The sequence below is a fragment of the Acanthopagrus latus genome, chromosome 20 (genome assembly GCF_904848185.1).
Source record: "Acanthopagrus latus isolate v.2019 chromosome 20, fAcaLat1.1, whole genome shotgun sequence".
NCBI lineage: Eukaryota > Metazoa > Chordata > Actinopteri > Spariformes > Sparidae > Acanthopagrus > Acanthopagrus latus.
In genome coordinates, this window is record NC_051058.1 from 5281515 (window position 1) to 5307037 (window position 25523).

The 25523-nt window shown below is 42.7% G+C and overlaps 1 protein-coding gene across 6 annotated transcripts in view; it reads right to left on the reverse strand.

Moving 5' to 3' along the window:
* The window catches only part of cacna1g (calcium channel, voltage-dependent, T type, alpha 1G subunit), a 274185-nt gene that overhangs the window by 74698 nt on the left and 173964 nt on the right, over positions 1–25523 (reverse strand). For 2 of the 6 annotated variants that reach the window (XM_037081178.1, XM_037081176.1), the window contains exons 11-18: positions 23980–24131; positions 21752–21937; positions 19077–19191; positions 17201–17356; positions 13684–13749; positions 5732–5825; positions 1926–2107; positions 1080–1418 (exon numbers count right to left, since the gene is read on the reverse strand). In XM_037081178.1, coding sequence (XP_036937073.1) covers positions 1080–1418; positions 1926–2107; positions 5732–5825; positions 13684–13749; positions 17201–17356; positions 19077–19191; positions 21752–21937; positions 23980–24131 — 1290 coding nt within the window. Of the gene's footprint in view, positions 1–1079; positions 1419–1925; positions 2108–5731; positions 5826–8622; positions 8743–13683; positions 13750–17200; positions 17357–19076; positions 19192–21751; positions 21938–23979; positions 24132–25523 lie in introns of all 6 variants that reach the window. The other 4 variants (XM_037081179.1, XM_037081177.1, XM_037081174.1 and 1 more) reach the window with 3 other exon arrangements.

Sequence of the window (25523 nt, forward strand, 5' to 3'; positions counted from 1 at the left end):
CCCCTGGTTGTGTTGGTCCTAAAATGTGCATTGCTTTCTTTAAGCAACAGAAAGCATCAGGAAGCGAAATTCAGCATTTTTCCTGCTATTCAATTGTGCCTACACAAGCAGGGCCAAAACTGATTTCATTATTCGAGAGGCTGCTTTCAGTCATTTGAAATGTTTCCATGGATGCAGTGATGTCACTGTAGCAAATATTGTGGCACATTCAGTAAAACTAAACCCTGTGGTTCTTAACTTGACAGGACAGACGAAACTCTCCACAGGGAACAGAATTACAAGCTATCTTCTTAAATAAAATGTGTAGTCAGGATCTCATGTTATCTCAGGAGGATGGCTGCTTTACACTAAACTATTTTACTGTATGAATCTAAACTGTGTCTGTGACCTTTTGATATGTAGAGGGCAGAACATGAAAGATGAGATGTGTAGGAATTAGCCACCTGTTCAACTCAAACAGGGGTAGCATATCACAAGAGTAGCTGACTGCTGCTAACTTTACTTGTAGCTTGTTAGCTCAGTTAGCCATGCAGCTGAAGGGAGCTGGTGAGTTGCAGTGTCATTAATATTTTCATCATTCAAGACATATTTTACCCACCTGCATCCCACCAGCTACTGATCAGAATTATATTTTTTTACCCCTCCCGTCTGATGCACAGACCACACATGATCACAAATGCTTGTTACTTTGCACCCAGATTATGTGCCATTTAACTAGTAAAAGGGAGTTGGACATTCCCCGAACGCACTTGCATCTTGTGCTTGAGACCACGCACCGTAGATCATTTAAATATTCTATTCAGCTGTGCTGTGCTTGTTTTCACACTCATACCCTGAAGCTGTGTGAGTTCATTTTGGCATGTTCTGCTCAGAACAATGCTTTGGAGTAACACTGCAGTAAGTGCAATGAAGGAAAATGCCATAAATATCCGAATAACATTTTAAGATGTACAGTAAAAGTTACTACTGTCAAGGGAGCAGGACTTTGTGGAGATTGTGGTTTCAACACAGTTTCCACTTGCACAGTCCTACCCAAGAAATCAGTCAAAGGTCGAAACTGATGCATTCACAGAATCTACCTGCAGCAGAGTATCAGGGGGCAGATCCATGGAGCTCCGAGTCTCCACAGACTCCATCCTGCGGTGCCGGGGCCCTCTCTGCGACTGCGACATGGAATCCGTCCTGGCCAGAGAGGCTTCATCATCCTCCATCAACCCGCCTCCTCCTTCTCCTCCGCCTTCCCCCTCGTCCGAGCTGGAGCCGCCCTCCCCGGACAGGAGTGACCGTCGTTCCCCAGACTGCCGCTTCTGACGTTTGAGTGAAGGCGCACGACTCACGCTATTCCAGCTTGACCGTCTGCTGGTCCAGCCACTCCCAGAGCTCCATGGGGCATGGGGAGAAGAGCTCCGGGCACTGGTCTGCAAAAAAAGGGCAATAGGAAGGTAGAGAAATAATAATAATAATAAAAAAAAAAGATTAAGAAGAAGGACAACATGTAAAAGTGTTGCTCTTTCATGCACATCAGCTGAGCTGAATTGGATTGACTCAGCTTGAGGGGAGCTGAATTGAATAGAGATTCCTGCTGGCAGGCAGACAGGAGCAGATGTAGTGATCTGGGCTTATTTTCACAGGTCTTTATACTGATCATCAGTTTGTCAAATAAAGAGTGGCAGTGGCAGCAGTATGTAGAGTGTCGGACCGCATACCTCATTAATCCAGCATCAATCATTATGACCTCCACACATCAGCATGACACATACGAGGAATTCAGAGAGACACTCAGGGGAAAGCCAGGTGGTGGCTGGGAATAATTCCTGCCACTTATCCCTTTACACATGTATAAATGTTGGCTTTATGACAAACAAAGTTATTACACTTGATAGCTGCTGCATGCTTTGGGTGCATGTGAGAAAAAATATACAAACCGGTGATTTGTCATAGCAGGCCGGGTCCATGGAGACGCTGCTGCCCCGACGGGACTCGTAGCCCAGGATGGGGTCTGCACCGACGGGCAACTTGGGTACGGGCATGGGGGTCGCGGCCGTGTGGGTGATTAGTGGCGGGGTCAAGTTGCTCTTCAGGTCCACATGACCGTTTACAGGCACTACTGGTAGAGAATGTTGTGGGTTAGGAGTGGATAAAACAAATGGGACGAGGCCTGAGTTGTGTTGATCTGATTAATCAACCAAACCCTAAACTCAAGGCCCAACCTCAATACACACCTCGCCTCTACTACTTAGCTGTACCCCTCAGTGTCCTGACTGTTGCTGGGATGGGGGGATAGGGCAAAGATAGGGTTACATGGTTCTCCAAACGAAAGAGGCACATTTCAATGGCTCTAATGGTCCTTTTTTCTTTATAACAAGAATAAAACCATTCCTACTTGTTTGATGTCTCAACAGCTAACTAGCTAGCTTGCTGACATTACATTGTTATTACTGATTTTCGCATTTTGATGTGTTTCAAGCGTCAGTTTACATCAATTCTTTTGTCGGCTACTGGTGATGTATGTATTAAAGGGTTATCCAATGTCATGGGGGGAGGTTTCAACCACTATGCATCTAAAAACAAGGGTTTTAGCCAAAGTTAAAGAAGTGAGAGACAGGGGGAGACAACAAAAAAGCTTCATAAAGGACAATTAAATTGCTAAACTGAATAAAAGTAGGAGGAATAGCAGTGTCACAGCAGCACAGCTTACTTAAAAATGGATGCCTCATACTGTTGAGCAACATGAATATTTCTGCCAGGCATTAATCTTATGGGATGCGTGGGAGAGAATATTATGTTTGGCAGCAATACAAATACATGACATGCAGAGGGCAATGCAACTTTAATAACGCTAATTCCTCCGTCTTCCAGCCTTTATCCAAGGCCTAGCAGATAACTGAACTGTCATAGGATGCCACTTGTGCAACAAATCCAGTCGTGAAATTTCCTCGCTCCTAAATATTCCACAGTCAACTGTCAGCTCTATTATAACAAAATGGAAGCGTTTGGGAACAACAGCAACTCAGCCACGAAGTGGTAGGCCACGTAAAGTGACGGAGAGGGGTCAGCGGATGCTGAAGCGCATAGTGCAAAGAGGTCGCCGACTTTCTGCACAGTCAATTGCTAGAGAGCTACAAACTTCATGTGACCTTCAGATTAGCCCAAGTACAGTACGCAGAGAGCTTCATGGAATGGGTTTCCATGGCCGAGCAGCTGCAGCCAAGCCACACATCACCAAGTGCAATGCAAGGCGTCGGATGCAATGGTGTAAAGCACGCCGTCACTGGCCTCTAGAGCAGTGGAGATGCGTTCTCTGGAGTGATGAATCACGCTTTTCCATCTGGCAATCTGATGGACGAGTCTGGGTTTGGAGGTTGCCAGGAGAACGGTACATTTCAGATTGCATTGTGCCAACTGTGAAATTTGGTGGAGGAGGAATTATGGTATGGGGTTGTTTTTCAGGAGCTGGGCTTGGCCCCTTAGTTCCAGTGAAAGGAACATTGAATGCTTCAGGATACCAAAACATTTTGGACAATTCCATGCTCCCAACCTTGTGGGAACAGTTTGGAGCGGGCCCCTTCCTCTTCCAACATGACTGTGCACCAGTGCACAAAGCAAGGTCCATAAAGACGTGGATGACAGAGTCTGGTGTGGATGAACTTGACTGGCCTGCACAGAGTCCTGACCTGAACCCGATAGAACACCTTTGGGATGAATTAGAGCGGAGACTGAGAGCCAGGCCTTCTCGACCAACATCAGTGTGTGACCTCACCAATGCGCTTTTGGAAGAATGGTCAAAAATTCCTATAAACACTCTCCTCAACCTTGTGGACAGTCTTCCCAGAAGAGTTGAAGCTGTAATAGCTGCAAAAGGTGGACCGACATCATATTGAATTCTATGAGTTAGGAATGGGATGGCACTTCAGTTCATAGAATGAGTAAAGGCAGGTGAGCGAATACTTTTGGTAATATAGTGTATATAAGGCTCTTCCAGCTATGTAAGCAGGTTTTATACAGAGCATCTGACAGGCTGAAGGGGGGGGTGATACTGTACGTCTGGGAGTTGTACTCCCGTACAGTAGCGTTTCCATCGGGCTCTTCAGTCTGCATGAATAGTAATTAGAGGGGATGGAAACGGGTGTATGAGGAATTATGGATGAGGCTGCTGTACAGGTTTGATGCTCTGCAGGGACAGCCAGGCACGTGCCCACAGAGTGTGGTCGGGAAGCCAGCGAGGAAACGAGTGAGAACAGTAGATCACAGACACGGAACAGGTGGGACAATGTTTGCACAATGTATACTTTCAATTGCCTTCGACCTAACACGCTGTTGTATGACAACAATACATGCATTTTGTCATATACAAAATGGTGTTTAATCGTCAGGGACCGACCAAAGATTAGGGAGGGGAAATGCCAGCCGTTAGCTGTGCAAACACAGATGGTACAAGTTTTGCCAAGCGTTTGTAACAGGGACTTATAAATCACACTGGAGGTTGAGTTCAATCCGTTTGCAATTTCTCATAGCAGAGTGCAGGGATGCAATATGTGTTATTTGTTTACATATATAAAGTTAAAACACTATCATATAATCGCAAAGTAATACTTTTTAAATGTTTGTTTTACTCCCAAGCAAATGATAAATGATGCAAATAACTTTTTCTTTGTTATTTCTAAAGGAGTGACACAAATGTCGACTGCAGTGGACACCATGCACCAACTGTATAAAAAATGATTCAGAGATAACTATCAAATACTTTCATTCTTAGAAAATCAGACAAACAATATTCTTTAACTAAATAAGGTAAGAAACACTTGCATTCAGATTTTAATAGTATTGTTCTTGTATATGTTTTTCTGTGACTGAAAATATATCTGTCCACTACAGAGGATGCTTTGCACCGGAGGGTATATTCTGCCAATTGGACCTATATTTAGATCAAATCTGATGACCAATAAATAAGGCAGAATAGCTTTTGATGCATAATGTCGAATAAAACTTGGATAAAAGCATTTCTAAAAATCTGAAAAATATGTCCTCTGCCCTCCGCTATTATGAATTTATGATGCCATATCTCAAAATGATAGAGATAAAGAGAATAGTCTACATAGCTGTCCAACCTCATATGTGGTCCTCCACTGTCATTTAATCACTTCCTCATTAATCAGCAAATGAAAATACATTGGCTAGTGGATATCAGGATAGGCAATATAAAGCTTTCATTAGACAAATGCTAACATTAGCATTCAACCACTTTCTAGCTAACAATACTATTTGATCGCTTTACGAGATACGATGGGAAAGGGAGAAATTAATTTGAAAAGATTAACCCACACCTTGGACACAATTATTTAAGTCCAGAAGTGAAACAAACTTGATGTGATCAATCGGTAATGTTAGCTAGAATGTGGCTGAGGCTAATGCTTGCTAAAGGCAATCATGTCATTTAATTTTGAAATATTTAACTCTTCCTCATCATTTCAGTTGCTGATCAACCAGGAAGTGGCAAATGAAAAACACACAACATTATCCTGGCATGTAATGTTCCCAAACCTGAGCTGGACATCATAGGAAAAATGATGCCTATATGAATATGGTCTGTAATCATGAGATTGCAGACGAGGCTTTTGGGGTCTGCCACATATTGGTTAGGACATGGTCCAAGCTGGTATGCTTGCATTGTTTAAACTGGAGTCCAAATACATGTCCGCCATACGTGAAAGGGTTAACGTGCATGCCTCACCTGCAGAGGCTGACAAATCCTTCTTGCTGCCGTTAACATCCTCCATACTTCGTGCACAGGAATCAATCTCCGAACCTGATTTAGAAGCGTCACCCTTGACACACAAAGGTACACAAAGTGTTAGAGAAAAAAAACAAAAAAAAAACCCAAAACACCTGTGAAACTGTGTTTACAGGAAGCGGGTGGGTTGAAGTTGCCTCTAAGCACCGATCCCTGCTTAGCTGTATCTCAGCCTCAATGTGGCATCAGTCCTCGTTTCGACCTCGGATCAGTTACTAGAGGCAACCCCCCTCTTGGGAGCAGACAAGTGAGGTTGTGGTCTCCCTGATCCCAATGGTTAAAGGTCAAAGGATACAGAGAGAGGGTGAGAAAGATTAACCTAGTAAAGTGTTGCCATGCAAGGAGAAACCACACTGAAACTCTGGGACGCTGGGAAAATGCAACAAGATCACGTTGTACGGAAACACATTGGCTGCATGGCAATCGTTTTGTTTTTTGTTTTTTTTTGTTTTTTTACTTTCTGTGACCTGTAAACAGCTACAAGAGCGCTTCAGTGTGGTTGCTAGATCTACAATTTCACACTTCACAGACAGACAACACACCCCCAGCGCACTTCATTGCGGTGCAATCAATAAATCAGCAACCCAGTTTAACTTTTGTCAGAACAGCAGAACTGTTTACGCCTTGGTTTGTTCCCTATCGTTGTTCCACACAGCGATGTCAAAATGAGACTCTCTCTTTATCTCACATTTACATATCTTTCCCCCCTCTGCTATCGCTCGCAGACTTTTCTCAGGCGCTTAATTACTCTCCTCTAGCCTTTGCTTCACACTGTCTTCCACTTACAAACCTACTGCAGTGAGACTCAGAGTTCCTGCTCGTGTTTGCTGCTCCATGCCAGAGCCTGCAGACTCCATTAATATGTGCGAGGGTGCCAGGTGGATGCTGGATTAATAGAATGCCGACTGAGTGAGTCAGACCTCTGTGGTAGCAAAGTGAATAAACTGTGCTAGAAACGCCTCAGGACCTAATCACCATGCACCTCCTTTTAAACTAACAAATTACTTTCTCGATGCTCCCCATGAGTTTGAGAGAAAGACAAAGCAGGTGTGGATATACTGCTTATTGTTTACTGCTGGGGTGTTGGGTAGGCCTATCTTTGGGGCACTGGTTTGCATTTTTTTCCCCTCTTGTGGTTAAAAGCACTATTTCTGTATATTTATGTGCCCCAGACTGATTTCCCTGGACCTGTGAAGTGTGGGAAAATTAGGTAGGTACAGCGGATGCTAATGAACTGGGGGAACTTTCGGTCTACATAGGCATTGCCGTGGTTTGCCATGATCATCATGTTTTTCCGCATCTACTTATTTATGGCAATGGTTTGTTCCTACTTAAAATGTTGGCTCAAAGAAGGAAACATGGAGCACCTGGGAACGGCTAATTAAAATGCGAGATTTAACAATTTATGTCGGGGCATGTTTTCTAAATGTCTCCTTGATTGCTTTTTTGTCCAATTAACTATCCAAACCCCATTTAAAGGGTAACGCCAGTAATGTTATACATTAAAGTGTGTCAATAGTTGTTAAAGCCATTTGTGGCTCCACAGGAAGCTGCCTCTGATAAATTGCCTCCAGTGATGTCACTCAGTAGCAAGGTTGCATTATGGGTGATGTGGGCAGCAGACTTTGCAATGCAATCCAACTAGTTCCATAACACTTCCATAACATTGTTACAGACGATGATCAAAATAGATACATAGTCTTCTTCTTTTTCGCAACTAGGCTGCTACGTTACCCACAATGCAACTGAGTGATGTCACTGGAGGCAATTTATTAGATTTCATGCATTTTCATCTGGAGATACAAAAGGTTTAATACTCCTTTTTCACAGATGCAGTAGTACTCACATGATCATGATCAACCCACTTGGGTACAATTTGGTTGAGCTACTCTTTAATTTTACAATATTTTTTTAAAAAAAGTAAGAAACAGCAAAATTTAAAATTTCACTGCCTTGAACCAGAGAATGTTTAGCATTCTAAGCTATGCTAGCAGTGTGGTTCATCAGATGGCAGTGTCAGCTGGTCTGTCAGTCACCATTTTGGTCCATACTGAAATGTCTCTACAGCTACTGAATCCCTCTAGCACCACCATGAAACTGACATTTTTGTTTTTATATGTAAAGTCTCAACAATTATCTGATGGATTGCCATGGATCACAGGATTATCAGTGGTAAGATTGAGCAAGATTAAACTGTTATCGGTCACCACTGCACAGAGTTTTGTTCCCCTTGTACAAAACATGGCTTTTTCTCCAAAGCTCTAATCAAAAATACCCTCTATATATAAAGAGGAATTTCTACAACCTAACTGCAACAGACCAATAAAACATTTGGAGTAGTCCACCCCCCCATCTTTTATTTACCAAGTCAAGCTTTTGTGGCAGGTGACTGAAAACATTCCAACAGTAGGATATGTTTTAGAAATGTTTGGGCATAAAGACAAATGTTCCCACATCCACCATCACACGTACCGCTACCCAAACACGCTGCCCACACCCACATCAAATTTATCACCGGACATAAATTTAAAAATAAAATCTGTTTTAACCACAGCAAGAGCCCCGTCCCCCCGCCGGGCTCATCAACCCACACACAATCAATCAGACAGGACAGCTGTAATAGGACAAACCCAGTGGAGCGTTAGCACTAAGCATTGTGGGTGCTCAACCTTACTGTATCTCCTCTCCCCCTCTCTCTTCTTCAGGGGGGGAAGGAGAGCAGCTGGTCTTGGTTTTTGGTTCCTGCTGAGCGGTGGCCAGATAGGAGCTTGTATCTGCAGTAGCCTCCAGTCAGTGGAAAGGTCAGTGTGACGGAGTGTGTGCGTACTCACAGGAAATTCAGAGCTAAGCCAGAGGCTTTGTTGTGAGGACCCTGCAGTATTAGCAAAAGGACCAGACCTGACAGGCCCAGGTGAAGAGCGACAGGACAACTTGACCCTCATCTCTCCTTTCTGAGGCACAGAAACAAGACAGCTGGCTTTCAGCAACTGATCCAGGGTTTCAGAAATGAGGTTTATCAGCTTATCCGAAAAACAAGAAAAAATGTCTTTAAGGGGAATGTGAGTGTTTGTAAAGTGAATTCAAAGGAAACACGTAGGCATGGGTTTTTTTTTTAACCAGTCTGAGCACATCCCAAGGCCTTTACCTAGCATTATTTAATAAACCGACAGAGATGAGAGGGAAAAAGAAGTGTGGATAGAGGAAAATTACAGCGAGAACTAGAGCTCCTGGCGAGTGAGCTGCTCCATAAAAAACACAGGCACACTCTGACCACACACGTTACCGGCTATATAAGTGTCCAGTGGTCAAATGACAGAAAAAAAAAAAAAAAACACTTTAGGGCAGCTCTCCGGGAGTAAACCTACATATATGAACAGTGGTGTTAAACCTTTTCTGGCTCCAGAGGAAGCGGCGTATAACCTGATGAACTGACTCCGGTGATGTCACTCGGTGGCAAAAGTACTTTATGGGTAATGTAGGCGGCAGTTTTTGAAAATCAGTCCACTGTTCTAGCATTGCACTCCTATAACACCACTGGATTCATTATAGACAGTTTAAAAACAAATGATCAAAATCAACACAGCATAAACAGAGATATCACCTATTCAGCAGGTTTTTCTTCCTTTTAAAGACCTGATGCCTACACTACCCACAATGCAGCATAGCCACGGAGGCAATTTATCAGGTTACATGCAGCTTCCTCTGGAGCCACAAAGGACTTTATATTACTTTTTAGAGTTTTTATTGCCTGCTACTACAACCTTTTATCAATAGACCGACTTCTCCAGGCTGGTCTAAAATTTGTGCAGCAGCATTCCAAAACTTTTACAGGTGGCACCACCATGTCAGGACAGATAGAGCTGAAGAAGAATGATCAAGCTGACCTACAATCTGCTCAGTCCTAATCCTCTGATTGTCAGGTGTGCAGAGCACAGTTTAGACTCTACCTGCAAGGAAGAGATTAATCCATTTTAGACCTGATTCTAATCTTCCAAATGTCCTACGGCTATTTTCTGTGGCTGTTTCTTTTGGGCTCTTTCCTTTTCTTATTTTTTACCCCTTTCGTTCTCCAGTACCTCATCTGTGTAGATTTTTCTCAGGGAGGCAGTAATTTGTATCTCAGCCGTCAGAAAACTCCTGCCAGAGTGAATTAGAAAATGCTATCCTCCCAAAAAAGCTGTGACGTTCTTTAACTTCCAGATTAAGGTATTTTGGGAGGAGCAGAAATAAGACTGGAAGGGGGAGAAGCCTTTGCAAATTTTGTTTTTTTAATACTTATCCGGCGTAGGGAGGAGATGTTAGCCGGATTATATTACTGACGGTACACTGACGTTGGTATGCTGGTGCGGCGTATACTACGAATTCAGACAAGATCGGCGAGTAGAAGTGAGACTCGAGGGCTGGACTCGAGGGAAATCCCAGGTCCTGAAATAGGCACTTTTTTTTTTTCGGATTGCTTGTTTACACTCCAGCACCCCAATTTGGGCATGGTGGTGAGAGCAGGAGATGGGCCAGACCAGTCCTGCTGCTGATAGCAAGACAATAATAGACACCAGCAGCCCACAGGGGATCTCAATCACCTCACTTCAAAAAGGGTGTAAATGGGAGATGGAGAATGGATGTCGATGGGTAATTGTGTGTGTGTGTGTGTGTGAGTGTGTGTGTGTGTGTGTGTGTGTGTGTGTGTGTGTTTGTGTGTATGTCTGTGTGTGAGTGTCCACCAAAATTGCATCCTACCACAGCTGCATTTGAGGCTCATCAGGGTTAGAATTGGACTGGATGACTGTGCTGCAGTAGCAACCGTCTAAAGTAACACCAAGGCATTAATGACACAACAACAGTACAGGTTTGAACGCCCAGGGATGCCAATATTCAAATGAAATCATTCAGTCAAATTGTTCAAATTCAGTGTCTTCATACAAATATCCAAATCTAGATCTAGCTCTCATATTTCAAAACTGTTGATTATTGCCACTCTGGAATTAAAACTCTGTTACAAATGCATTAAGACTCACATAATTATCCTTTTTCATATATAACAAACTAGCAATCTGAATCACATACTTCAGCATACCATATTGCCCATATATGTCATTGTGTTGGCATGTTAAGTTTTGCTAATTTGCAATAAATCCAAAGGAAAGCTGAACCAAACTAATGGGCAATACTTTTTTTTTCTTTTCTTTTTAACCTGGCAGTGCTTGTTTAAACTCTAAGGTATTGCCAAAGTCATTATAATTCATCCTGAGAGGGTCATAAATGTCTGTACCAAATTTCATGGCTATCCGTCCAATAGTTCTTGAGATATTTCAGTCTGGAACAAAGTGTTGGCGTAACCCACGCTGCTGCTAGCTGAAAATGCACGGCCACTGCCAAAATCCCCAAAAACTAAATGAAAACCTGCACTTGCAAATCATTCTCATCACTATCCTAGTGATAACAAAATTTGAATGATTGACTTTCCATGTTTTTATTTATGAACATGCTGATAATGTGCAGCCCCAACTTGAAAATAACATGGAAAATGAATTGTGAAAATGAGTTGTTTTTTTTTTTTTCATTTTAATATTGGCAGCCCTGAACTTCCACAGACAGATAGTAAATACAAAGTATACGGAGTGTCCTGACAGTCGTGAGAAGAGGTAAAACAGGAGAATAAAACTATAACAACAGGTTTAACCATCACACCAGTCAGCAGACTCAACTCAAATCCCCATTTTTAAGCTCACAACGCACGGGCAGGCATTTTCAAAACTCACAAAAAGAAAAACTCAAGCAAAATTTGGGATATTTGCCCATCAGAAGCTTCTGGATCGGGTCGATGTAGCAAGTTAGAGGACAGGAGGACAAAACTTACTATCATCTGTTTTTAAAAGTCTTCATTTCACTGAGTGTACTGGCCCTGCCTTAAAAACCCGAGTCATGCCAAAGCAGTTGACCCCTCCACCCCTTTTTATTAGCTCTCATCTTCTTGTCTGGAATTTATCTGGCTGTGCCGGGGCCTCCCAAAAAGCCAGCACCCGTCCGCCCTGATCCCCCTCTCTCCTCACTTCATCTCTATCCTCCAGCCAGATAAAACAGAGGGGGATTTTTGGCATTTGCGGGTGCAACGTTCTTACCCTCGAGGCTGGAAAGGGAAAAAAAAAAAAAAAGAGAGAGAGGGGCAGAGGGGTGGAGGGCGGCTGGGAGGTGAGCATTCGATCTGAGGTTTTGATGTGAAGTCTGCTTTTGAAAGAGAACAAGAACAGAAAGAGAAAACACACACAGAAAAGTGATGCAAGTGTTTTTTTGGCACGTTGTTGTCTTTCCTAAACTCCACCTCACAGTCACACACCGCCCCGGTTAGTTTTTTGTAACTGGGGCATCATGCAAGAAGCGGGTTAGAGGACTTTGCAGATTATGTGGCACGTTCTCTGGCAGCCATGTCAGGGGTCCTTTCCTTGGTGAAGAAACTGCATTTGTGATTCAACGTTAAGAAACTTGGGCCATTCTGTGGACATTGTGCTGCTCCTCAGTCAGCCATACGCATGCTGGCATTTAGCTATGATAGGTCAACAGAGGCACAGAGATTTCACTTGCTGAGACTTGTACCATCGCCCCAGTACAGCAGACAGGCATGTATAGCAATCTGTGGTGCAAGGATTGAAAGATTACTCTTGAAAAAGTCAAATTGCAATTATCTTTCTACATCTTTGCTATTTAGTTAGGATAATCCACAGAGCTTACTGAAACAGTTGTTATTTTGTTAAGCCACTTATTGAGCCACTATGGATTAGTTTATGTTGGGTTATGGTTATCACCTCTAATTTTTTTAACTTGGCCACCACAAAAACACAACTTTTCCTTCAGTGTAAGTGAGGTAAGACAGCGGGATCTAAATACTGCAATACCCACTAGCCTCAGCGGCAATTATTATAAGAGAGCAGACAGATTTAATCACTCCTCTCTCAGACTCGGTCAGTTTTTCGAACCCTAACCCTTGGACTGAAAAATGTGCCCTGAGCTGCATTCTTATTCCTATGCGGAAGAAACCTGCAGTTGTTAATAACAAAGTTGCTAAATTCTTTCAATGCTGAACCAGAGTTAAGATAAGCGCTGATTTAAGTGGCTAAATATTATCATCAGGTTTCTACATAGCCTAATCTATAGCTTCTAGATGCTGTTAGATTTACACCCTGTGATTGGATGTCCACCAGAGTTGTAGCTCACTTTGTGTGTTTTTTTTGTTTTGGTTTTTTTCTTAAAAACAAAGAACCAGACATTTTCTAACCAAGTTACTCATCTTCTGCACTGATGATTCATTCGGGAGAGTTTCATTCAAGCCTTGGAAAACCTCCAATTGCCAGCCACCAGATACCGTCGGTGCATAAAATGAACTGTACTCTTACTTCCCACTTCAGTACTCTACTGAATTGGTGTTGGCAGCAAGACATTCAGCAGCGAAGATCTCTAAACATTTGTGAATACAATTGAAACGATTTGCTTGGTAACAGCAGGTTAGACAATATGGCTGATCGTTTCTTTTTTTTTTTTTTTTTATTTGGGTGGAGCAGCCCTTTAAGACACTGGTTGATAGCATAGGTTTATATGATCTGCATTAGGGTATTTGATAAATGATCTGGGCTGGCTTGTAAATCGGTCAAAACGATGCACAAAACACAAACCGGCCTACATATACTTCGATCAATCTTGCTACTACTGCGCACATGAATAAGAAGAAGGCCACCTCCGAGCTGCGGCTATGAAGATCTGACACATAACCGCAAAGCCTCGGGAAGGGTGAGGAGAACGGGTGGATAGGGAGGGCAGAGGGGAGGATGAAGGAGGGCGGTTAGTCGATTACATGGAGGGAGGAGGGGGAGGGCAGGGCAGAGCTGCAGCGCTTTACATACCCCTGAGTCTACAGGCAGCTGAATAAGGCTCAGCTGGGCATGCAAATCCTCCCGCTTGGACACTTCCTATAGTGGAAGTGATCGGTGCAGCCGGACAGGAGAGGGAGGCGCACACAGGAAAAGAGGCACAGAGGTGAGAGGTGGAACCACAACAGTAGACAAGAGCAGAAGGAGACAGTTAAAGGAGATTTAAGCCTGTTGTAACATTTTTTTTTTTTTTTTTTTTTTACTTCAACATGCAAGAGAGCATTTCCAGGCCAACTGTCCCGGATCACAGCGCACAAGTCGCGGTGCTGCACATGTGTTATTTCAGCAACTTCATATAAGTAGAAAAGCACGAAAATTCAGGACAGCAAAGGGTAGAGGTGAAGAGCACAGCCACGTTTTACCCTCCAAGTTGGTCCATTCACGTTTGGTGTGAAAATCGTCGGGACAGAAAGCAGTGATGACCATGACCTTGACATATACACTTAATGATGCTGCAGTGCAGCTATGCATCGTTCTGGACACACTGTGCTCAGCATGGAAGCTTCCCTCTGCAGCCGACTTGTCAAGTACAGTATCCGTGCTTCGGTGTGATGTTTGCATTATGTGTGAAAATGTATGTTTCGTGTCACAGTGAGGGGTGTAATAAAAAAAGAAGTCTGTTTGCTGTTAATCGGTCTCCATAAAGAAGCCGATCTGTCTGGTTGCACTCTCTGCAGCGGATATTCACACTGTCACAAACCTGCCGGAGAGACGTAATGAGAGAAAAAAGAAATAGAGTATGGAGGAGATGAAGAGAGGGGGAGGAAGGAGTTTAAACAAGAGAAATAAAAGCAGGCAAAGAGGAAAAAAAAACAAAAAAAAAACACGCCTCCATCGGATGATTTCCCCTCTGCCTTTACCGCTACAGCAGTGCTTTGTGTTTGTGCTGTGTGTCTTGGCTCCGCATCCATACTGTACATACTCTCCTGGCTTAGCTCACGTCGTTCAAGCAGCGCGTGTTGCCTGGCAACCCTGACGCAGGGAAAGTTTGTCCGACTAAAAATAAACTTTGTGTTTGCAGAAAAGGGATGTTAAGTTGAAAAAGGAGAGGAAAAATAAAGCCGACAGCCATGCGACGGTGCAGGAGAGCAGTAGGGGGAGAACACGAGCTAATGGACCTTACACGTTTCTGCATTTGTTCGTGCATGTGTGTGGATGTGTGAGAGTGTGTGTCTGTTTATGTTTTTGAAGATCTTTCTCCTCATGGCTTTTAAAAGAAAGTCATATTTAAACAAACAGAAGACACTCTAAACATTTAAACTAAAACTTGAATTCGTCTCAAATATTGAAATTGAAACAGGAAATCTGAACTTGTGATGACGGAGTAGCTTCTGTGCTCACACACCATTAGCTCTAAACAGTTAGCATTCTGAGAAGTCTGTTTTTTACAACATTCAACCTTTGGGAGAACCTAATGTGCTTATAAACTTCCAATATCTCAATTTTTGGTCACTTGGGAGCAGCACAAACAACCTGCAAACATAACATTAACATATTATCAGTGTTTAAGCTGATGGGGTGAACTTGTTAGCTACAACTAGTAGGTTCGGAGTAACCTTCGCATTCATTTGAGGTTGTGCTCCTGCCCACCTAACAAAGTAAAATATTCACTCTCCTTTTTGCTCATTTTTTTGGTCCTTACCAACACCATAAGGGGAAAATCTGCTTTTTTAGCTGCTAATTGCTGATTTAGCCCGTTTGGTGTTGGGCAGATACTGCACAGCAAGTTTGTAGAGCTTCCTTGCTGCTGAAAATAATGCAAGGGTGGAACCAAAAAAACAAAAAACAAAAACAAAAACTAAAAAACTAACAACAAATGGAGCGGCCAAGCATCAGCTAACAATGCCGGCTCCCCGTTTGGCTAACTGCCTGTTTGGTCATTGTGAAAAGTGATTTTTCAAACCATATTTGGATCCTGTACATGCAGATGTTGCACCAATCAAATTACCAAAAATGACATCAGTTGGTATAAAAAAAAAAAATGGATGCCAGCAGAACACTGAAAAAAAGGGTACTGTCACTGCAGAGAATCACATAAACCAAATTAAAAACCCTCATTTCATTTTACGTGGATGTCAAGAAGTCGACAGAAAACGTATTAATTCCAGTCTCGGCCTGCACGTCAAGCCTTCATCTTAAGCCGCTTTGGTCAATGTCTCCCACCTCCTATGTGATTCCACCCGCTACAGTCATGCACTTGATATTTGTAAGGCAGATAAGCACAATAGCTGGAGAAGCCCATTCCAATTAATCCATATTTTATGAGGCTGTCAACCTCTCTCTCTTTGCCGCCCCTCATCCATTCTCTCTTCTCTTATCCAAAGAGCCAAAGAGCGTCAGAGATCAAAGCATAGGTGCTGTCACCCCTTCAAAAAAGAGCAAGAGTGGGAGACAAGTAGACAGCTTGAGAAGGGCTGAATACTCGTGTGATTTACTCTCTCCATTTTGACTCAGCTTCTGTTCCTTGTTCTCAATACCTTTATCCGTCTCAAATATAGCCCTCTGCGCTCCAAATGGGCTGGCCGAAAACTAAAGAGAGGTTGCTCAATGAGCTTCAACTTCTCTGCTCCCTGTAGACCCAAAAATGGACCTGGGAAACAGTTTTTTTCTCAGCTGCTGTCTTTAAAGCAGCCATTAATTTACCTTTTTCACTGTCTCTCTTTTCTGTCTCAGAGAAGAATTGCAAACGCGGTGCGGGTGGTGGATAACATATCGCTTTGTGTTTTATGACATGGTGGAGAGTCGTACCGAGGGCGGGAAAGATCAGGGGGGCATGAAAAAGAAGGTGCCAGAGCATGAGGCTGATGAAACAGGGGTTGTGGGAGATGTGGGCTGACGCAGTCTAGTCTAGCAGACATAGTTTTCTTATGATGTACTTTATGGCGTGACTGCACCGGCAAATAAGCAGAACAATAATGAGGATGACTGCTGAGATAGTGGGAAAGAGTGGGAGGAGAAGAGGCTGACAGTGAGATGAAGATGAAGAGGAGAAGGGGAAAAAAAAATGAAACGCTGCAACTGGTGCGATCTCGTGTCCTCACATAACCCACTGCAGAGAGTGCAAGGAAAGGTGCAGGTTAAATGCCCACAGTGCTTATGAATTTGTTATGTAAGTGTGGGCATGAGGATCCATCTATTAGTGTAACGTGTGGCTGCAGTGAAAAGTAAGCACATTGTTGAGTAATTTGGCCTCGTGTTTTAGTCTTAAGACCCAAAAACTAGCATGAATAATCAGCAGAATATATTACTTTCACAGATATTATTCGTGTCGAGACCCAGAAGCGAGCCATGTTACTTTGTAAGATTCAACAAGGTGACCTGCATTTCATGGAAGATAAACAATCTCACCCCGAGGGCAGAATTCTCTCATATGCTTTGAAGCAAAAAGCATTCCATGACCAAATTTCAGAAAAATAGCTAAATAATAACAATATTTCTATGTAGTTTTGAATTAGTTAGTGTTGTGCTTGTGTGACCTGAAACTTTATACCTCTGTTTGGAAACCCTCAACCAAGATGGCCACCAGCAAGTTGAAGAGGACGTAGTTGCCAAAGGTCATGAGCGCGATGAAGTAGAGGGCCGCCACAGGAGTGGTGGAGGCCATGCCATTATATAAAACCTTGTTCCAGTCTTCCTGTGTTAGGATCTGCACGAGAGGAGAGGGGGGGGAAAAAAGCATGGTTCAGCAGTTGTAGTAGTTTGACAACTGACCGTTCGCTAAGCTTTTTCCCCTTTTTAGACACTCTCCATTCTTGCAAGAGCAAGACACATATAGTGTTTACATTGCTAACGCTTGTAGCATTTCCTCGCTAAATCCCGAGCACATGATTTCAAACGAAGGGACGAAGTTCTAACAGCGTCCATGATTTTATCAGCTTGGATAACAAGTGAACTGAGCAGACTTTATCTGCTGCAGCTAGCTAGCTTAGATAGCTTAAACACCAGAAGATAGTTGAAAACACTCTCTCCAACTGCTGGGCTGTTTTGAAATGAAACCTTGCAGAACTTAGAAACTAGCGTTAGCCAAAACCTTGATAGCATAGGTGACTTCCATACAGTGAGTGAATACTTCATAGTGGCCTCATCACACACAACACACACAAACTATTAAGTTAGTTAAAGATGTGCTCCATTCAAAGTAATTGGGTTGGGCTCCAGTTGTTGGCAGTAAGCTAGTTAGCTGGCTATGAATAATGCTGGGTATTATCTATGATGTACAGCTTCATGCACACCACTTAGTTAAAGTTGCACAGCAATGACTGGACAATCTGTGTTTTGGCAAAATGTCCATTCTGCAAGATTTCAAAGGGTGTGCGTGTTGATGAAGTTTGCTTTCTAGACGGTTTCTCACCAGAATTTCACAAAAAAATCAAATGTTAATCATTCTCTGCACCACATGTTAATCATTTCAAAGGCCCTGAAGCTTTCATGACTATATGGACTGTATCTGTGAAGTCTCAATGTGCAACATTAAAACAGACATGTCAGTGCAATGTCCTGTACACCCAGACATGCTGAGACATTACATAGTCCTCGATCAGATGATCAGGTACACAGATATGTGAGGCCTGCACGATATGAGGAAAATCTGCGATGTACAATAACACTGTTCAATATTGCAATTACCATATAACTTGCGATAAAGAAACAAAAGTTGGAGTTTGCATATCACTAACTATACAGTTGATAATGGCTAACGTTAGTTTTGTATTGTTCGTGTAACGTCAGGTCTTTATGGTTGTATAGCAGGTGGTGAAGGAAGTTGCTTGTGTTTCCTCTAGAAGTTTGCATGTTTTACACAGTACCTGTGTTTGTAACACATCGTCTCTCCTGAAGCCAAAATAAGTCTATATAGCAGAAGTGCGGTAGATAGATAATGTATGGTATGATCGTAAGCAGAGGGGCCCTAGATTGATTCACTAATGCAATGTGACATGATGCAAGAGGCAGGTCTCCTTAACCTATGAAAGATACTGGGGAAATTAGATGAGTGAAGGCCAGGCAGTTAGGGGGAGAGGGGATATGAGAATGAAAAGGAATATTTGATTTGATATATTTTATTTATTCAGGAGGAAATTGTCTTTCCAGCGTCTGAATGGGGACAGCTTTAGTCAGCACCAGTGAAGCAGGAAGATGTTAAAGTGATTGCCTGAGGACACTTCAAAAGGTAAAGTTTTATCACAGGAAGCATCCAGATGATGAGCTGATGAACTCTCAACCCTTTTGGTCAACTTGCTGCTTCATTTGTATTTTTTTCAACAGACTGTGAAGTCAGGCATAAAGCTACAGCTAAATTGGCCTTAACCAAGTGGAATAAGATTTTTTAACAGAGTTAATTAAGGGAATGAGAAGGGTTTTATGCTCACCTGGAAGACAGTCACTATGGCCCAGAGAAGAGAGTCAAAGTTCTTCCTGTCTGGCAGAGTGTCTCCATCCCGCTCAGACCCAAACTTGCAACCAAACAGATGCATCCCCAGGATACTGACACAGAAGAAAACACACAGGAAAAAGAGGAATGATTGTTTAAATCCGAGCAACCCATTAAATACAGTGCAAATAAAGGGATCACTTGCTGCTTAGAAGAGTAGCTCAGGCAGAATATAGTTCCCATTAAATACTGAAGTTTTCACCTTCTCCAACAAGTAAACCTGATGTATGACCAGAAATGTAGCAAAGATAGCACAAACACTGAGTCTGGAGTACTGTCAGCCAGGTCATACATAGTCATTTGTCAATAAGCAGCTGAGACCCTTGATGGAAATGTGGAAGTGTGTGCAGTGGAAATGAAGCGCCTCTGCCAGGTTAAGTTCAGCACCATGGAGAGCGCCACAACCCACGGCAATGACACCTTATGCATTTTTGCTGAAACAGATGAAAGTGCAATGGAAAGCAACTGAAAGCTGTTTCAGCTGCTTTGGAAATTAAACGAATAGCTCAACGAAAGTGGGACGAGCAGGCCGCCGAAAACTTTTTTATCTGAGCATTACTTACAGAGCTGGAGCTGTAGCATAAAGACTGGAAGCAGCCTCCAAAGGTCACTAACTAACTGGCTGCATGTCATTTGTTGACTCTGTGGTTTGATGACAAGGCTCTGGGAAGTCACGCGTTCTTCAAGGAATAGTTAGAGAAGAAAACATCCCCCAAAACCACATGTTGCTGTTTCTGCATTTCTGTTTATGTACAGAGTGAACGAACACACTTCTGTCAGAGGCAGACTAGCTGCCTCCACTCTTAATGCTAAGCTACATTATTTGACTCCTGGATCTAGTTCCATACCCTCAGAGAGAAGGCAAATGGGTGTATGCCTGAAAAGTTGAACTTTTCCTTGTTCACATTCATCTTCTTCATAAAAGAAAGAAAGAAAGAAAGAAAGAAAGAAAGAAAGAAAGAAAGAAAGAAAGAAAGAAAGAAAGAAAGAAATTCCCCTGCTTCATACAGTAAGTCAGCTAATGGATGGTGTTATTATTGTGAGGCAGCAGTAAGTGCCCTGCAGTCTGTCATTATTCACCAGCACAGACACTGAAGCTCGACTGGAGCTGAGGGATCAATGAACAGGCCTCTGTTGTGTCAACTTGGCAAGTCTTCACTCAAGGCACTGTTTATCTATGCTTATACAAGGCCCTTGAAAGCTCTGATATTAGGCATGTTGTGCCATCACATGCATGCATTAACATATACTGTAAACACAGTGCGGCCGAAATGAAGCTGCACATGCTCGGATAGACCTGCACCACACTGCTGTCCCTCTGCTGCACCACTACACTTTAGGATACAATCACATACAGTATGTAGATACATGGTGGGTACCATGGCTGGGGCCTCCTTGCCAATAGGGGGCCCTGACAGTGGGGAAAAGATCAATCAGGCCTGCAACAAATTTAACAAGTATTTATATAGAAACATACAAATATATCTCAGGGGTACTCATGTATTTATGTATTTATTCTTTTGTGTATAATTTAACCATACACAATGTGAGCTTCAATGTGCAGGGAAAAGTATAATTCACGTGCTTCTCAGCATTTAGCAAACATCTGCGTCAGACTGATGATAGTTGCTGGGTTTGTTTGGCCACTGTCAGTCAAATCTTGTCAAACCACAGACAGTCTCAATCGAACAGATTCCATTGAGTTAGATTTGAGGTATTGAGTTTTTCTCTCATGTTTCTCATCAAGTGTATTTATTGATCTGATTATCAAGTGAAATTTCCAGGGCTTTAAGGGAATTTAAAGGGAATCAACTTTAAAAAAGGAATCTTTAACTCTCTGTGGTAAAGGCATCGGCACCCGATACCAGCTGTGTGATATTTGCCTACCAAAGACATTGGTATTTTAATCTAATATGCAACGATCTAAATGATATGTGTGCACTGCATCCACTACATATTTTCGTTGAAAGTGTTTCCCACATTTAAAGAGTCATTGTAGATTAAATATATCATATATGGTGTGTAAGCCCATAAATTGAGATTCTAATTTTCATACTCCCTAATATTTTATTAGTTTGTTGATAGGTTGGGGTTTAAAGTTTCTATATTTAACAAAAAAAGCCCTAAATAACAAAAAAAACGAGATTCCATTTTTTCTTTAACGTGTGTGTGTATTGGGCAAGTGCAGAAACACCTCCGCCTATTTGATTTTGTTGAGCTCAGCCACAGGCCTAACCAGGCAGAAAGAAAAGGCTGCTGACACAAAGAGTGAATCGCTCAGCCTCGTCGTGCCATCGACTGATCTTAGTCTTCCTGTCACGTCTGTACTGATCTCTGCTCCTCTCAGCTGCTCGCTCGCCGCGTTACTTATCTACCAATTGACTTTCATTCCACACCTTTGCTTTCAATTCAATCTACAGAATTTGTTTCACGGCCACTGATCGAACTCCCTTCAGATTACCTTGTCTGTTTTCTATTTCACCTTTATTTGATATCGTTCCTCCATTAGCAAGAGGAACAAGGCAGTTCAACACACACACACGCACACACACACACATATATATTTCACAGTGTGAGACAGAATGTAAGGTCACCCCCTCTCCCTCTACCTACCTGAAGATGAAGATGAAGAGCATGAGCAGCATGCAGAAGGTGGCCACATTGTCCATAGTCTTCATCAGCACCACCAGCTGCCTCTGCAGGGCCGGCATGAAGCGGACCAGCTTCAGCACCCGCATCAGCCGGAAGGTTCTCAGCACTGACAGGCCGCCACCCTGCTGACCCACGATCTCCCACACGCTGGCAAAAGGAAAAACAAGAGAGGCACACAGTCCGATTCAAGTAAGATCCAAAGCCATCAAACAGCCAAGAGCCCTGCGCAGTTCTAGTGTAACAGAGCACTACTGCTTGTTAATTCTGAACATGAAGTGTTTCTTTTAAGGGTCGCTCTTTTTGTCCTAGAAAAAGGCGACACACCAGACTGACATGCTCAGTGTTTGAGCATTGTCATCAGCACTAACACCTATGTGATAGGGGGCTGGATATTGCCTATGTGTGCTATATAAGACATTTGTTAGTCATTTGTTTATACTTGATTAAATCATTACAGCAGTTTTAATTGATTATTCACTTTGAGGCAGAAAAACAGGCTGTTAGCACAACATTGATGCGTCACCTCGTGAATATGTCAGTAAACAGTTGCCTATAAGCACATCAGACAGATATGGAGCAACATTAAGATGCATTTGAAGTCTTGATTCTGTCCAACATTCACACTTCACTCACAGCCCTGTTTTTGGTTTCCACCAACTCCTGGAGGAAACCTGGCTTAATGCTCCACTACGGCTGTATCTGTTCAGAGCTGCGCAGCGGGTTTATCATAACTTGTTATGTAAAAAGGGCTGCCTGTTACAGCTAGAAAAGTAGTTAGGGACAGCTGTGAGGAGAACCAAATCAGTAAAGTCTCAGACCACAAAACCAAAGCAATGAGCTGAAAGATGCTAACATGTATTGTAAAGCTGGAAAGGGTAATTGCAGAGTCAGGTGATGACTCAATTGATGTTTATTTTTTGATTGCCTCTCTGGTTACCAACATTAACATGTGAAACGTTGACAACGCTGGGCAGTACTTGTACTCAATAACACAATAATGGAATAAACTAAACAGTGAGTTATTAAACATACGACAAGGAACTTTTACCTGGACATGAGACAGTCTAAATTTAATACCAGTGCCTTCATCCAGTAAATGACCTAGATAAGCAAATGAGACCATCGAGTAATAATGTTGGCTGTTTCCACTGTTCTTAATGAAGGCCAACAGGTCTGATTTCAAGTAACTCATAAAATTAAAACTATTTCTTGTCTTGTCTCATAGCCTGGACAAAGTTTACTTTGTTGATTGTCATCTTTTGCCCACAGGGGCCACCAGGATCAACAAAAATGAAAGTTTCTTGATCAGCTAAGAACTAATGTATGATATGGCGAGGGATCCAAATCAAAAATATGAGACAAACTAAAGAAAAAACAAGAAATATTAAGGAGAGGTGACTTTCTTTATTCTTTAGTGTCTGGTCACATAAGTAATAAGCAGGTAACTAAATAAGTATTGTTCATCGTTTCATTTGAAGTCCAAGCAACTGAATAAATGGAGCATATGTTTTCTTATCCAATGAGATCTTCTGCCCTGGCACAACAAATGTTATCTGCCAGATCAAAAATGGCAAAAAAAAGAAAAAAAAAAGGGAGATGGAGAGACCATAACTTAGTGCTGTGCCTTCAGTGTGTTTACCACAAAACTTTACTACATCCTGCAAACTGCAGCACCAATCTTTGAGACTGTGTCTAGCTTTTAAACACTCTTTTTATTCCCCACATTAAAATGATGATACAACATTATTTTTCATTGCTTTCCCCCCGTTAATTTTAGTTAAAATGAAATACACGTTTTTGTTGCTATCTTTTTAAAGGACATGTCAATTGCACAGTGTAAAAGCTATAAAGTAATGAGACCAACATCATTTAGAATGGTTCCCTATAAACCTTACTTTCACAATGCAATTTACTCAAATACCGGGTACGGAATCTCCAAGGAAATTGAAGTCTGACTGGTAATCCAGGCAGGTTGGCTGGCTGGCACTATTTTATCTCCTTTCACATCTCCATGAGACTAGCTGAATGAATGAACTCTTGCTTTTCTTGTTCATTAAACACCACGGGTGTGTCAGGTTATGTGCCGCTACTAGGATCATTTTAAGAATAGAAACAGAAAGCACAGAGGAAAAGATCCTTACATCAGTTCAGGGCTTCCTATTAACAGAAAATCTTGCTCTGCAACTCACCTGATGACCACGATGATGCCATCGAAGATGTTGTAGGGGTTCTTGATGTAGCCGAAGGGCCCGTAGACCAACACCTTTAGCAGCATCTCCAGAGAGAACAGGCTGGTGAACACGATGTTACTGATCTCCAACGCATTGGTCAGCTCATCAGGCTGGAGACACAGAGACACAGAGACAAGAGTGGTTAGTATGTATGACACTCTCAAATAAAACCTTGTTTTTCCAAATAGGAAATTTGCCTCTTTCTCAGCTCGGCTGCTGGCACTCTGACGCAACAGCACTGGATGTGCATGTCTATGTGTTTGTGTGACTAAGGCAAAAAAAACACCTGCTGTGTCACATCTGCACAAAGCAATGTGCTAAATGACTAAATACAGTTCAAATAGGACAAATCTGTCTTTTGACACTCAATACAACACACACACACACACACACACACACACACATTCAACCTTTATCTCACAAGAAGACACATACACACACACACACACACACACACAGCGATCACAGCGCTGCAGCTGAATATGCTGGGGACGCCTGCTCAAAGCTCATCAGAGAATTGGGCTGCCACTCACATCTACATCAAACAACTGCTGTGTACTGTACGTGTGTGAGCATTTGCGCGTGGGTGAATGTGTGCCATAAAAAAAAAAGAAAAGAAAAAATAAATAAATAAAAGAGAGGAGAAAAAAAAACAGGCAGTGCAGACAGACAAGAGAAAGAACACAGCCGACAGATAAAAGGCACGGCACATCCGAATGTGACACGCTATGTAAATCAGACATCTATAGCGAGTATCCGCAATTATCGGCGAGGAGAAAAGAGCCAGTGGGGAACGCTGCTGTGTGTCTGCGGACTGTGAAACACCCCAGGCAAGCCTTTCATCTCCACGCAATAAACAGTTTACACAACTCGAACATGGTGTCTCACACACACACACACACACACACACACACACACACACACACACACATTACACTGACATGACACAGAGGACGGAAGGTGTTGAGGGCCTGATCTGCGCTTGAACGTCCTCTGACATGAGTGTGTAAGAGAGCGCGCACGCATATACGCACATACGTGTGTGTGTGTGTGTGTGTGTGTGTGTGTGTGTGTGTGTGTGTGACATTCCCGACGTCCCACTGTGTCGTCGTTCCCGCAGAGACATTATCTCCAGGCTGACACCAGGAGAAAAAAATGTGATGTAATGTAAACAGTGTGTGCCGTTAAGCCCGTCCTGGTGGGCTGCCACTAATCACAGCAGACCATGACTGTTTAAGCAGCCGCTGCTCAACACCAGCATGGACACACAGAGAAAGGAATACAGAGATTAACATCACCAGTTGAATAACAGCCCCTCGTGCTGCATTAAGGCCCCAGTTTGTCGAGAGCACTTAGGCAACAGTGACACGGAGTCATTTGGTGATACTGAAATATTATCACCGGTATTGTTATACCACCCTTGGGAAACATGGTTAGTCATCTATCCCTGCTTTAAGGGCAATAAACATTTAGAATGCAATCAAACCTAAGCTTTCATCTAG